The sequence below is a fragment of the Poecilia formosa genome, unplaced genomic scaffold (assembly GCF_000485575.1).
Source record: "Poecilia formosa unplaced genomic scaffold, Poecilia_formosa-5.1.2 Scaffold71, whole genome shotgun sequence".
Classification (NCBI taxonomy): Eukaryota; Metazoa; Chordata; class Actinopteri; order Cyprinodontiformes; family Poeciliidae; genus Poecilia; species Poecilia formosa.
The window spans coordinates 661,135-675,689 of NW_006800010.1; the positions used below are offsets into that span (position 1 = coordinate 661,135).

The window sequence follows — 14,555 nt, forward strand, 5'->3', positions numbered from 1 at the left end:
GTCAGTTTTCTCCCTGTTAATTATGCCTCTGTCTTGGTCTATTACATGAGATCTCAACAAAATGCCTCATAGTTTCTGGTTTTAATTTTACAAAATGTGACAAGTTCAATAAGTATGAATACTTTGCAAGCCACTGTAAATAAAGTCAAACAGAAAGACACAGACATTCAAAATACACTTCAGAGTTATGCAGTGGAAGGTGAACTTCTGTTGACCCAAACTTCCTGACAGTATTGAATTGAAAACATCAAACTCATTTCTTACCCTAAATTTTGGATTGAACTTTAGCTGTCCAACTATAACATTTTCTTTTAAATAAAGGAGATTTTTTTTTTTGTTGTTTTTTACTTTGTTACCACGACATGATTTTCCACTCTTTCAAGACAGAAAATGTTTTCTTACAGACAGACACTTTTTCTGTCTCCACACATTTGAACTTCAAAATGTATTAGTTCTCACCTACAAGAAGTGAAGTTACAGCTTTCAAACACAAGCATGCTGCTTGCAAAGTCAGCACGGGTGTAGGTCTGGAAGAAGACAGCGTCTTGCGGAGGCTTGTGTTGCCTCCAAACAGCTGTGGTTGCCTCCTTTGTGTTATTTGGAGGGCCTGTTGCCCCCTTCCCTATTCACGGCTTTCAAACCAGTCTCACTCACTTCTCACTCCCTGGGTTCCTCCTCACAGGTCATAAATTAAGCCGAGGGAGGGGAGGCTAGAGATCAGAAGGGGAGAAAAGGGGAAAAAAAGATCAGTCAGGGCCTTATTTCAGTTACACAGTTAAACATATGAAAAAATACTGTTTCCAAGAGTTTCCCTGAGCAACTTGTGAGAGACATTTGTAGATTGGTAATTTAGCCGGAGCGATTAGGCTCATCTCGTTGCTGTTGACAATATATGTTATTTTAATGACCACAATTCGTGGCTAAGAGCTTCTGTGATGCTGTGCATATGTTGGTGCGCAAGAAGAAGGGTGGGTTGTGGAGTCGCAATATGGTTATGGTGACAACCAAGCAGCCTCTCCTGTCAAAACAAAGCCTGCTTGTGGTGAATTAAAGCCAGAAGCAGCACAGTTCCAACCTTTTTGTTGCCATGGACTTGAGCTCAGATGGACCAAATTCTTATTTTCGCTTCCTATTTTTTGGGGCTAAAGAAGCATAATAGACACATTGTATTCAGTACGGTTGGCAGAACATACTGTGACAATGACTTAATGACATGAATAGGAGAAATATTGCACAGTTCAGCGGCTCACTTCACGTGCCATTATCCCCTTTTGTGATACGGAGAGATCAAAATTATGAAATATCATGCGGCACATGTGGGATCTATTCAGCGATGTCACAAAAAACTCCCATTGCAAAAAAAAAAAAAAGGAAAAAAGAAAAAAAGAGAAAAGCGTTAAATGGCTTTGCATGGCTGTGTACGGAACCATATGGACACCTCCACATCTCCTCATTTCATACATGTTTCTTTTGACATCAATAATGCCTTGGTATCCAGTGGCGTCTGGAACGCATCCAAAACAATTATAAAGTTGCCTTGGAAACTGAGGTCCTGTGCCAGGGCGAGGCATACTGTCTGCGCTCAGATAACCACATGGAAAGTCAGAGCAAACAAAGCACTTGACAGGGGTGCAGAAATGAGAGAAATGAAGAGACAGAGGGAGGCGAGGGATGGGCAGAGGTGGAGAGACAAAGACGGAACAAAAGCCGGGTTTTTTTTTTGGAGGGGAATAAAAAAATATAAATGATTAATTGGAATATTTTTAAACTAGGGTGTGAATACTTCAAGAAAACCTCTGTCAGTCACCAAAATTCTCTAAGAAAAAAAAAAAAAAATTATATCTACACTGAAGATCAAAATTGTTTCAAGGTTAAGCTGCACCTTCAGTGACACACTCAATTTTCCATGTACAACATAGGGGCTAGATGCACTGTAACCTTATATGCTAACCTAATGAACAAGAGGATGAAAGTGGTGTAATGGGGGTATTTTTACATTCATCTTTAGGCTCCTCATTATACGGCCAATCTGACAACCTCGTTAGGAGTGCACGAAAGATTACCCAAGCGTATAAAGAGCAGTACCTTTACACACAAAAAAAAATAAGAGCAGAGAAGAAGAAAAGGAATCTTAGAATAGGTAGGAATGTCAAGCGCAAAGCCTCTATGATTGGTACACACATGCATATTATCCAAAGGCTTTACCCCAGTGGGAGTAAGTGGGCTGTGGGAGTCAGTAAGTCAATCTGACTGGCTTTCAAAGACCCCTGACTGTCCAGTCTGTTTATTCAGATGAGAGCGACTATTTCACAGTCACTGCATCACTTTGTTTTGATCACACTGATGAAGAACATGTGTTTTGCTTCTCTGTGAGCAGTTGATATGATAAAGAAACATGTCCGTTTGGGTCCCAATACATTAAACATTTTTATTTCACAGTTTTAAAACACCGAAGTTGTCTATTGCTTTACCCACACAAGGTCACTATAAGCGATGGCCATAAAACCAATCAATTAAAACGCATTTTTAGGCATTTGCACCTGAAGTGTCAGCAGATCTGCGTGCGAGTCATCATTTGTTCTCATTAGCGTTGCTTGAAAAAAATCAGTAGCCCTTGAGAAAATCAGGTAATTTGTATTCGCAAATAAGGATACTCGACCCAACAATGGCACACAATTTATTAAGCGGCAGCAAGTGCATTTGTGTGCATCTGTGTGCGCTGAGTAGGGTTGAGTGCAGCCCTTTGCAACTAAAGGGGTAACTCCGGCTTTTGGCCAACGTTACCCTGTGCCTCTAGCTCAACACTGCACTCTAGTGGATGCAAAGTGTCACAGTGCAAATTTAGAGTTTTTTTGTGTTTGTGCTTTGGTATTATTTTTCAGGAAAAACAAGGTTTTGTGCAGAATATTCTATTATTCAGCTCTCCTACTCTAGGACAATCTAACAACTTTCTTAATTTATGCTTTTAATAATTAATATACAACATTGTAAGCTTGAAATTTATTCTCAGTCCACTTTACAAGCTAAGAACATATTAGCTTTAAATGCAATACCATACAGTATTGCACTTAAAGAACATTTGTAAATGCAATGCCACTGCGGAAAATTGTGATGACAATTTTGATTACGATCACCATTTTCCAAATGCTTCTATTTTTTTTTACCATTACACCATGTCCTCTCAGCTCTCTGTAACCTGCAGCATCTCATCATCCACAACATACGCACATCAGGTGTGAGCAATAAAGGCTGTTAGAATCCTTTCAGCTGGCCAAATATTTCATCAACATGCAGAGCACGAGTGCTTAAAACTGTGAATAATGTAGCCAAACCAATATTACATCCAAATGGTATTTTGGGATATAGAATATTGTTGATATGTGTTACAGGTCTCAAGTGCCAGGACTGCTATAACAGCGAATTGCACAGTCTGAAGAATAATAAAATAAGATTCAGTAATGATGACCGAACTGCTGATTTTCAGATTGTGTCCGTTTCATTTGTTAACCAACAACCTTTTTACAGTGTACAAGTTACATTACCTTTGTTTTCTAAGCCTAATTTACTTTTCTGACTACTAACAAGTAATGTCATACATGACCTTTTTCACATTACAATTCCATCACTTGGATGAGAACAACCAAGATATATTGTATTAGACAGGATAAAGCAACTGTTCTTAGTTTTACTGCATTTAGATGCATATTAGCTGGCATGGATATCAAAATGCACACTGATTTTAACTTAATGATCAAAAGCAGAGTAACATGATTACAAAAAAACACCAACATGGCATTGTGTCAATTTTAACTTCTGAATTCCCGAACTTCATGAACAAAGAATAGTTTCTCTACCTTTAACTTTAATTGGGCTCACTTTACTCATGATCTGAACTACTTTATGAGTCAACAAGCAACATGCACTGAATATTATTCAAACAAACCTAGGAAAAAAACTCCTAAAAACAGGAGTAAGGTCTTCACGTAACCCCACGGGACATCCCCAGCACGGGTTGGCATCCTGCCGATCTAAACGTCTGCTGATAAAACTTACAACTACTAGCAGAACGGTGCACAGGAACTGCAACGCAGTGTTATTTCCTTATAAAAAAATAAGAAGTAAACTCGTACAGAGTAGTTTTGGTGTGTTTTCACTGTACTAACATGAAGAATAATGAAATAAAATTCAACAATCACAACTGAAGTACTACTTTTAGCATTCACATTTGCGTCTGAGGCTAACAGGAAGTCCGCCCCAAAACCAACCCGGAAGTAACGCCCCCTAAACAAAGGTTCCGCTTCAACACTACTGCTCCCATCTCAACCTTAGGACAATAATTTCAGACATAATATCACGTCAAAAAGCAAATAAAATCTAATTTATTTTGAAAAAAAAAGATAGAATACATGAAAATATTTCAAAAATTATAAAACAAAAATAATGTGGTGACATTTTTAAGAGACATTTTAAGTGCACCATACATGCTGTCATTGTTGTGCGGCTATTATGAAACATCTGGAAACCCTCAGGTCATCAGAGACCTCTCCACCAAAAGTTGACCAGAGCTGAACTCTATTATTCCCTCTATTATTGAAATGTTTATTCATTTCAATTTTAGTCTCATCATATTCTGCACAGTTGTCTGTTTACTATTGTCAAGCTTATTTAATTATCTGGAGTTGGGATTTTTTGATATGTTGGTCTTTGGACTGCCAGTACTCATCAGTCAGTTTTGACTGATGAGTACTGGCAGTCCAAATGGAATGTGGCTATGGACGCAGAGGCAAAAACTGAGGTGTAGGAGGAGTTCGGAGAGACCATGGAGAACCACTTCCATACAACTTTGAGGCGTGTGTGGTCCACCATCCGGTGTCTCAGGCGTCAGAAGTGGTGTGTCACCACCACAGTTTATGGTGGAGATAGTATGCTGCTGATATTGACTCAAGACTTTGCAGAGTACTTCGAAGACCTCCTCATTCATACTGTCTTTTCCAGTGAGAAATGATAATAGATGGATGTTGGGTCTAGATGTGATCCTCCTATTTAAAAAGGAGGATCACACTCCCAAGCCACCCTGGTAAGGTCTATTCAGGGGTTCTGGAGAGGAGGGTCAAATCTTGGATTCAGGAAGATCATTGTGGTTTTAATTCATTCTGTTTGTGGAAAACTGGCTCAACTCTACACCCTCAGCAGAGCGCTGGGCGGTGCATGGAGTTTGCGCAAGCATTTTGTATTGCCTTGTTGCTACAAATGTGTTATATAAATAAAATTATCTTTACCTTTACCTCTACCAGCCTACATATGTTTTGTGGACCTCGAGAAGACATTCAGTCATGTCCCTTGGGGAATCCTGTGGTGGGTACTCTGGGAATGTGGGGTACCAGGCTCTTTCATATGGACTTTCAGTATCAGAGCTAGGTCTGCATTACCAGCAGTAAGTCAGGTTCATTTACAGTAAGAGCTGGTCTCCGGCAAAGTTGCCCTTTGTCACCAATTTGGTTCATTACCTTTATGGACAGAATTTCTAGAAAAGGTCAAGGTGTAACCTTGTGATCGTGTTTCTGCTTTTGGCAGGTTATGCAATCCTGTCGCCATCATCAGGTTGTGATGAACTTAGAAATTTGGAGTAAGCAATGGAACACTCAGATATGGCAAAAACGCCTAATGCTAAATGTTTATCCCCCCAACCAGAAATCTGCTTCTAAATGTTTCACTTTGACAAATTTAATAAATGTTAAAAAAAAACTATCTTGTCGTACAAGTAGTAATCCATGCCGTTGTAACAAGTGGGCTGGTTTGTGCTGTAATTACTTGTACCTTGGATTTATTAAGTCATCTTTCTAATCCCTTCAGTTCATGTAAAATACTGCATTTTTTAAAAACTGGAACACAAAGAAGAGCGCATGTCCCTCCAATTTTATCCTCTCTGCAATGCGTGCCTGCCCATTTTAAAGTTCATTTTCAAATTTCTTTGTTTTAAAATCGTTACATGATCTTGCCCCTCCCTGCCTCTCTGAGTACCACACTTTTTACTCTTATTACTTTTCTCACTCTCTCACTATGCTGATATTTAGTTGTGTTTATGTAAATTATAGTTATATTAGGAATCATAGATTTAAACTTTGACTCCAAGAGTGGCCAAATGATAAATATCTATTTTCTATTGTTGACTCAAACTTTATCTCCGAGTCGATAATAAGGAAGAAAAACAGATGAAACACTTGATAAATGTGAGTTATTATTATTTAAGGATTTCCTGAATTAAAACTCCCAGCTTCGTGTGCTCTATTTATTTCAGCTCTAGTCGCTTCTGTTTGCTTCTGTTCGCTTAGATCTACTGTGCTATATTCCCATTGGCGCAGGAGAGTAGGAAGCGCTGTGACGTCGCCCAATCAGATTAGAGGTTTATTTCACAGCTTTGCTTCCATTCTGAGTGACCCGTTATTATTGGAAGTAGCACGTCAAAGATCGGTGAGTATTTATTTTTCTCGCGTTTTATTTCTCGGTTTTAATGTGGAGTTCCAAGTTGTGGGCGACACGCGTGGAAAAAGCAGCCTTACGGAAAGCTTTGCACGAGCGTTTCAATGAAGAGGTGGGCAGATGAGACGTCGGTGTGCGCTCGATTCTCTCTAACTGACGAGACGTGAGGAGTAAACATGCGTAACACGACCCGTTGCCGCGATCTCCATTGACGCAACCTCCATGGACACGGCTGGTGTGCCTATTGTTGGAGTTCACGTTTAAGTCTGTTGTTCGCGTGTAAACGAGAGCAAGTAAGAGGATTTCCCACGCTGCCGAGTTATATATGGAAGCCTTTCACTTCCAGTTATAACCAGAAATGTCTGTGTCGCCCACCATCACGTAGACCCCTGTAGCACTGAGATTCCCCGGGCGATGACTTGAGGGAAAACACACTTCCTCATTTTTTATTCTTTTATTTTTTAATATTTAAATATATTAACTTTTTATTTTTATTTTTTTTTAATGAAGCAAAGGCACTGTCTGAATTTCCTCAACTGCGATGGTTCAGCATTTGTTTATGACTGTGACCTAAATTATCACAAGATGGCGCCAGTTTGCTGTTTTAAACAGTTTCCTACACATCAACAGGTCTCCCAGCATTCTGGAAACATGAACATGTACGCTGTGCCCAGCCCAGGAATACCAGGGTGTCCACCAGGATTAGAGTACCTGACAACTGTAAGACCATGTTGCCCTACATTAAAGTTAAAGTGCACCTTGATATGCATTGAAAAAGTTAAAAGTATGTTCACAGTGCCTTGTGAAAGTATTCACCTCTTGGCATTTTTGTTTGTTTTTGTTACATTACAACTTGTATTTAAATGTCTTTATTTAATCTAGTTTCTTGATAATACATCTGCACAAAATATTCTAAGTCGGTGAAGTGAAATAAAAAAAAATCTCTATGTCATAATAATAACTTAAAATATGCATGTCCTGACCCTTTTTGCTATGGAGCCTCTAAAAAGTTTCTGGTGCAGCCAATGACCTTCAGCAGTTGCATGCTTGGTGAAATAAAATACACCTGTGTGCCACATGATCTGTCACCATGCACTTTTTGTAACTCTTCATGCATTGTCTCCTTTGTCCAAGCCTTGCGAATCCTGTCACATAATGTCTAACCCCCCTCCACCCCAACAAAATCCCTTCTTTGTTTCTATTTTTATTTGGTTGCATTAAAAAAAAATAAAATGCTTATATGTGGTTTTCCAGGTGGATCAGCTCCTCATCAAACAGAAGGTTGAGGTTGTTGAAGGTACAGTATATAGTATGAGTATTTTCCTTTTTCTTTTTTTTTGCTGCAACAACAGCTGATGTCGTATGCTTCAACTCACACAGCCCTAGTCGGTTTTGAAAGCAATAACAAGTATGAGGTGCGGAACGTCATGGGTCAGAATGTGTTCTACGCCGTCGAGGAGAACGACTGTCTGAGCCGGCAGTGCTGCGGCCCCCTGCGGCCCTTTAACATCCATGTCCTCGACAACTTTGGCCAGGAGATCATCAGCGTCACCAGGCCGCTGAAGTGTATGTCTTGCTTCTTCCCGTGCTGTTTACAAGAAGTGAGTTCAATCGCCTGGTCACGAATTGCATTGTAGAAATCAAGTGGGAGCATTCAGAAGTTCTTTACACTGCCTTTCAGAAGTATTCAGCCCCATATTTTACACTTGGCATGTTACTTTCATTGTTGCATTAATTTTATTAGGACTTTATGTGGCAGACCCATAGAAAGTAGCAGGCTAATGTGGAGTAGAAGAAAAAATTATTCATGCTTTAAAAAAAAATAAAATAAGATGATGAAAGGTTCATGAGACACCTTACTTCTATGTCCCTAAATAAAATGCCACTCAAACCTACCAAGGTTTGTTTGTCCGGTTCAACGCACAGGTTGAGCATGGAGAGCTTCAAAACAGGGAAAGAGGCCAGTGGTAGCTGCAGAGAGCCACAACTCAGATCCAAAAATCTGTTGATAGGACAAATCATCATTTTTCACCTGTACAAATTTGGCCTTTTTGTTTTTGACAAGTGACAAAAAGTACAGTTCTGAAAGTAAAGCCAGCAAAATCTTCTCAAAAGAAGATTAAACATGTGGAAGTAGGTGCTTAGGTCAGATGAGGCCAAAAACAAACATTCTGACCTTGCAAAACTCTATGTGTGGCAAAATATCTATAGCCAGGCAACATCCTAATCTCACCATTCCATGGTAAAGCAGTGGTGGCAGCATTGTGGTGTGGGGATGTTGTTCTTCAGCAGAAAGTGGCTGTAAAAGACTTGAGACTCAGGAGTAAGTTTATCTTCAAGCAGGACAATAACCTAGAGAACTCTTAAATAAAATTCCAGTCAAATAGGTTTACTTTTGTGGCACCATGTCAAAACGTATGCCTGGCACAATATTTGTTCTTTGTATTTTGCATGTATTTTGAAAGCTTGGTCGTTTAGGGTGTAAAAAACAGTCACGTTTTTCTTCCTCTTCCAGCTGGAGGTGCAGGCTCCACCCGGTAACACGGTTGGCTACGTGATACAGCAGTGGCATCCGTTGTCTCCTAAATTTATTGTAGCAAATGAACACAATGAACCGGTACTGAAGATCCATGGGCCCTTCTGTGGCTGGAGCTGCCTTCCCGATGTTGACTTCGAGGTGGGGCTCTTTATTTAAATGACTTGAATCGGTCCTAACAGTCTAACAGCTTTTCCCTTTAACAACTGTCAGGGAGTTTCCAGTGACGAACAGGACACACTGACATTTTGGTCACAATCTGGCCTTTGTTCCGTGGTTCGCATAGTTTTATTAGACTGAGCCGTGAAGGGGGGTTCGGGGTCAGTGATGTAGGCGTTTTACAAGACCCTGTGGATGGGAAAACGAAACATGTTTTACGGCCATGATTTCTCTCTCGGGTCTTTGAAGACTTTACAGAAATAAAGAAATTCCTTTGGTCATAAGTAATAATATACATGAAAATAAACTGCTCACTGATCCGTATCCTAATTCAACACACTTATTTTCTATATCCTGGATGCTTTTTTTTTTTTTTTCCCCCCCACAGATTTTGACAATGGACGAAGTCAGCAAGATCGGAAAAATCAGCAAGCAGTGGACAGGACTGCTACGGGAGGCATTCACAGACGCCGACAACTTCGGCATTCAGTTTCCCATGGATCTGGACGTGAGGATGAAAGCTGTAATGATCGGCGCATGTTTTCTCATTGTAAGTGCAGCATAAAAAAAAAACATTTCTCTTATACATATACTTATAGCAGTAAATCAGCCTGAAATGTGATGATGACCTGTAATGTCAGGATCTTGTAAAGGATGCAGTTTGGGGGATTCTCACGTTGTAATTTGAAAGCAAGCGTCTGTATAAGTGCGGCTGCCGCAGACGCCATGGCCTCACTTGACCCTGCTCTCATCGGGAAAGTTTCTTGTTGCTGGTAGTCGGGATCTTCATGGAGCTTCTAATTAGATTACCACTGAGGCTACATTTAGTATTATTTATGACCTAAAACGAAACCCAGTCCAAGACTGTTTGAGCTACAGTTTGGATGAGATGTTTACATGGACCTACAAAGGCCAGGAATGCCATTTTAATTTGGGGGTTTCGATGATTTATTTGATTATTTTTCTTACACAGGGTTGAATTTAGAGATTTTTTTTTTTTCTTCCCCACACAGGGTCAATTGTTTACATACGCCCAATTAAGTATTTAAGTAAATATCCTGAGGCAAGTTGACCACAGGCATTCTGTAGTCTTCAGCAAGCTGCTAGCATGATTCTGGCTTTAAAAAAAAAAAGTGATCTTGTGATTTTGGTTGTCCAAAGGTGTAGCGAGGCAGAATCGGAGGAGAACTTTGGCTAGTTTTCTAACATGGACTTGACTGCTGAGGGTAGTTTGCAGATTTCCAGTAGGGCTTGGCTTTCCAGAAAGCTCACTATTGTCCTATTTTATCCACTCTAAAGCCAGATTTGGTGTGTGCTTCAATTCATATAGAGGGTGTTGGAGATGAAGTCCTTCTTTCCTCATAATTCCTTCTATGCTGTGCCAGCACTAATTGCAGCAAAAAGAACCCAACAGCATAATGCCACCAACATTCTGACTGTTGAAACAATGTCTTTTGGTTGGAAAATCTCACCTTCACTCTTCCAAACATATATCTTGTCCCAAAAATTAAATTATTGTCTTGTCTATCCATAAAAATAAGGCATTGGTCTTTCCCTTTTGGCACCTGCAAAGTTCAGATGAGCTTGAAGGTGTTGACTTTGGATTGAGGGCTTCATTCTAGGCCTTTAGCCTTTCAATACATGGTCTCGTAAAAGTCTCGTTTAATGTTTTTAGTTTTACATAAAATCAGAATCTAGAGTTAAACTTTGGACACAGTCTGGTATCACTATCCCCAAACTCGCATCAAAATTGGCTTTTGAATAATAGATAAAGCTGGTTACTATTAATCTTTGAGTGACGTCCCCAAACCCTTCACTGCAACTGTGTTTTGTGGACCAGACTTAAAAGTTGAGTCAGTACCTGGATCAAAATAATAATAACGAGCTGCACGTACAATAAAATAAAGGTAAAATGTGATTTATTGTCTAGCTGTCGATTTCCATTCAGTAAATGTATTCCAAGCCCTTTCATGATGCATTTCCACCCAATAAGTGTCACATGAATACCAGTTTTAGTTTTGGCTTCATCATTAACACTTTCTTCTTGTTCACGTTAACAACAGGATTTCATGTTTTTTGAGACTACCAACTGAGACTAGGAGCCAAGCAGGATTTCTACATCGCAATCCTAGTGGAACAAGGCCACGAAGCCATGACGATCAGTCCCAAAATGCAGATCGATCAAACAACCTTCAATAAATAGAGTACTAAAATGAGCCCAAAAGTTCTAACATTGCATGAACAATGAAATGTAGAAGGTTTGTTTTTTTTGCTTCAGCTGCTCAGGTTCGTTTGTCTTGTTCCTGTGGCTGTGTGGGTTCTGTTACTATTTCATTTTTTTTTTTTTTTTTTTTTTTGAATAGCAGTGATTGTATGGGTGTTTCTGTGTTTATTTATAGGGTGTATTTACATGATGGTTACTGATTACATATTGGGCCCAAGAGTTTTAATAACTGCTATGAAAGATTTTTATTATTTTTTTTTTCACAGTAAGAAGACACTGGTGTAAGATTTAGAAAAGGAAAAACAGCCATGTTCTGTTATACACTTTGAAAAAAAGTATGCTAATAGAATTTTGTCCATTCAGATATTTAACACACACGTTGCCGATTTTGTAGGTATGTTAGGTGGTGTGATAAACAATTCATGTAATGTAGAAGTTTGGAATTGTGAAAAGCAAAACAAGCTTTGAGTGTGTGTTAAGTGATGCATATACTGTAACGTTTTAAGGTTGTGCAGCATCTATAATTTTATTTACACAGTGGATATTTTATTTTTTATTTTTTTAGGGAGGAACTGTAGCTTCTTATGACATGTCAGCAGTGACCAGGAGAGGGAGCTAGATAATTGCTTAGTATCGGTTCATTTTTCCAAATGAACAATTTCAAAACTCACTAATAGAAGTTGGTTATGTATTTATTATTATTTTTTCAATACTAGTCTGTATTTTCGGACAAACTCAGGTTGAAATGCATGCTGCTGCACTGTAGTTCTGATCACTGCTGATTTTGGAAATTACACACTTGCATTTAATTCTACATATATCAAGATGATTTATTTATTTATTTATTTTTGTTTCCATCCTGTGGAGCATGCATGGCATGGTCTGTGTATCCATGTTCTTGCAGTTCCATCGTGATAGTTTTGCAGTTTAAATATTAGAAATCATACAAAACCAATAGGTTCTATTAAAGCCACTGGCAGCTACTTGCTCTTTGATCATGTCGAAATGTAACAAGAAAGACATGGATTATGTTCTTAATAATGCCAGTATTTTTATAGTGCTGTTAAGACATTTTATAATTTTTTTTGTTTTGTTTTGTTTAGGCATTTTTTTTACAACCCCCATCAATTTGCAAACTTTGAAAAAAAAGACCCATCTTAAGCCATTTTATCTCATATTTAAGTCCTGAAATTCTATAGACTTTTATTTTTGTAAAGAATACTGCCAGTTAGAGAAATTGATTATACCCGTGCAAACCTAAGATGTCCTCTGTCAACAGTGTTTTACTCTGCCTTCAGTGAGCCGACACTTACTTGTAGAATTACCATAAGTGGATTTAATTCACCAGATCTATTTCCATTATCAAATTGGAGACTTTATGACTAGTTCTTGAGTTGGTTGTCTTTTTCTAATTTAATGGCATGCAGATTGCCAAGGTAAACCTGGTAAAATGTCATTTCCGCTGACCCGATCATTTTACAGCGCAGTACAAGTTTGGGATGCATTTTGTTGGTGCATAACCTTCGATTTGGGACAGAATGTGATGCAGTGTAACTGTTAAACAGATGAAGCCTGTATTCTACTTTTGCACTAATACTGTGAATTAATAAAATGTTTAGTCCTTGCAATGTATTAAAACTGAGCTTGGCTTAAATTGTGCAAATAGTCTGTAAAACCACCTCAATAAAATTTGCAAAATTGTTCAATTGCAACTTGTTCAATTTTACAGTTTTTACTTAATTGAAGACTTTCTGGAAGCTGTCTATGCCACTGTATTTCCAGTCTCAAAAATATTCAAACACCCTCTCTGATAAATGGTTTGGTGGCCCTCAGTACGCATCTCCCTTAATTTCCTATTTTGAGCTGTAACACAAGGAAGAATGGGAAAATAACATCTGTCTCTGTTTATTTCTTTCTGAAAGGGTCTAGCCACACATCTAACCACAACCAGAAACTCCCCTCACCCCCAGATAGAAAACATCTCCGATTCACTGCTGGAAAACATTCATTTCTTGATTAAACTGAACACTGTACTGCAAAATGAGATGTTGAGTAATAGTCAACATTTGGTGTGAATTAGATTCAGCGACCACATCTATGTATATAGATGTCAATAACACAGTGATTTGCTGCTCGAGAGATCTCAATCTGTGGGAAATAAATGAGCTGGTGCTCAAGTGAGGAGATGTCAAGTGGAACCCCCTGTTTTGACCAAAACTTTAACATGTGTTCTTATGGACACATGTCAAAGCTTGGCTTCTCATAAACAGTAAAGTCTCTGTATGCTCTCTATATGGGAGTCAGGCAATTTAAACAAACAGCAGTTGAGACATTTTTGATTCGTTCTGTTTGAGTAGGATTTGCCAGATGGACCAGCCAGAGGCCATTTGTTCTTCCCTGTTTACACCCCTGACGGATTCCCATCATATTGGGTGTTGACCATTTAGTTTTTAACCAAGCAGTCCCTGTTCATTAAACATATCTGGATTGGCTTGTTTTTAAGAATATGGACATTAAATATAATTTAAAATTCTCAGATTTTTTTTTTTTATTATTTTTTTTTTTCAATCAGGAGATTTCTTTTATGCAAACTGTGGTTCATAAACATATACAGATCTGAGCTAGTGGAGCCATTTCATCCTATGACAAGTCATTAAAAAAATAATAGTTTCATAATTCCTGCAACTTAGCATGCACTGGGAGCTCTGTGGAATGCATTGTGCTCTGTAATGGGGTGACTGTACTGGTGTTCTCAAAGGCACTCACTGGAATTTGAGCTATTTGTGTTTCAAACATACTGGGACAAACACATGGCTGAATCCACATCTGTACAAGCACAGCCTAAGAAAACAACAAAAGACACAATCTGTAATTGTCACAATTATTTACTTTACTCTAGAATAAGAAAGACAAATCAAGAACAAAAGAGGAGCTAAAGTTAAGCTCTTCATAAGTCTAAGAGAGTTGCACTATTTCGACCATGTTTGACCATGCCCACAGTCAAAACATGGTCATGACAGCATTATGATGTGGGACGATGGCTGCAAAGCTACAGACTAGTAATTAGCGAGCCAGTTTAAAAGCCATGTGGATTTTTGACAGGTTTAAAAAAAAAGTCATATTTCAGTAAAACTTGGTTCATAAATTAAAGTGGCC

At 38.7% G+C, this 14,555-nt stretch overlaps 1 protein-coding gene and 1 long non-coding RNA gene across 6 annotated transcripts in view; one reads left to right on the plus strand and one right to left on the minus strand.

Moving 5' to 3' along the window:
• LOC103140425 (uncharacterized) overlaps nt 1-4,389 on the minus strand; it is a 31,780-nt gene extending 27,391 nt beyond the window's left edge. Inside the window, exon 1 of the long non-coding RNA XR_001662578.1 lies at nt 460-4,389. This is a non-coding gene — a long non-coding RNA (uncharacterized LOC103140425). The remainder of the gene's footprint in view (nt 1-459) is intronic.
• A 1,934-nt stretch (nt 4,390-6,323) lies between these two features.
• Nucleotides 6,324-13,111, plus strand: LOC103140426 (phospholipid scramblase 1). 5 transcript variants are annotated; one of them, XM_016673180.1, is made up of 7 exons: nt 6,324-6,472; nt 7,123-7,200; nt 7,735-7,777; nt 7,861-8,081; nt 8,996-9,157; nt 9,564-9,725; nt 11,239-13,111. In XM_016673180.1, the coding sequence occupies exons 2-7, from the start codon at nt 7,132-7,134 to the stop codon at nt 11,266-11,268; spliced, it is 687 nt and encodes a 228-aa protein (XP_016528666.1). In that variant the 5' UTR covers nt 6,324-6,472; nt 7,123-7,131; the 3' UTR covers nt 11,269-13,111. The 5 variants fall into 5 exon arrangements, with proteins under 5 accessions (XP_016528666.1, XP_007555638.1, XP_007555640.2 ...); XM_007555576.2 differs by having other exon boundaries at nt 6,326-6,471; nt 7,111-7,200; XM_007555578.2 differs by lacking the exon at nt 6,324-6,472 and adding an exon at nt 6,480-6,592 and having other exon boundaries at nt 7,111-7,200.
• Nucleotides 13,112-14,555: the final 1,444 nt, after the last annotated feature.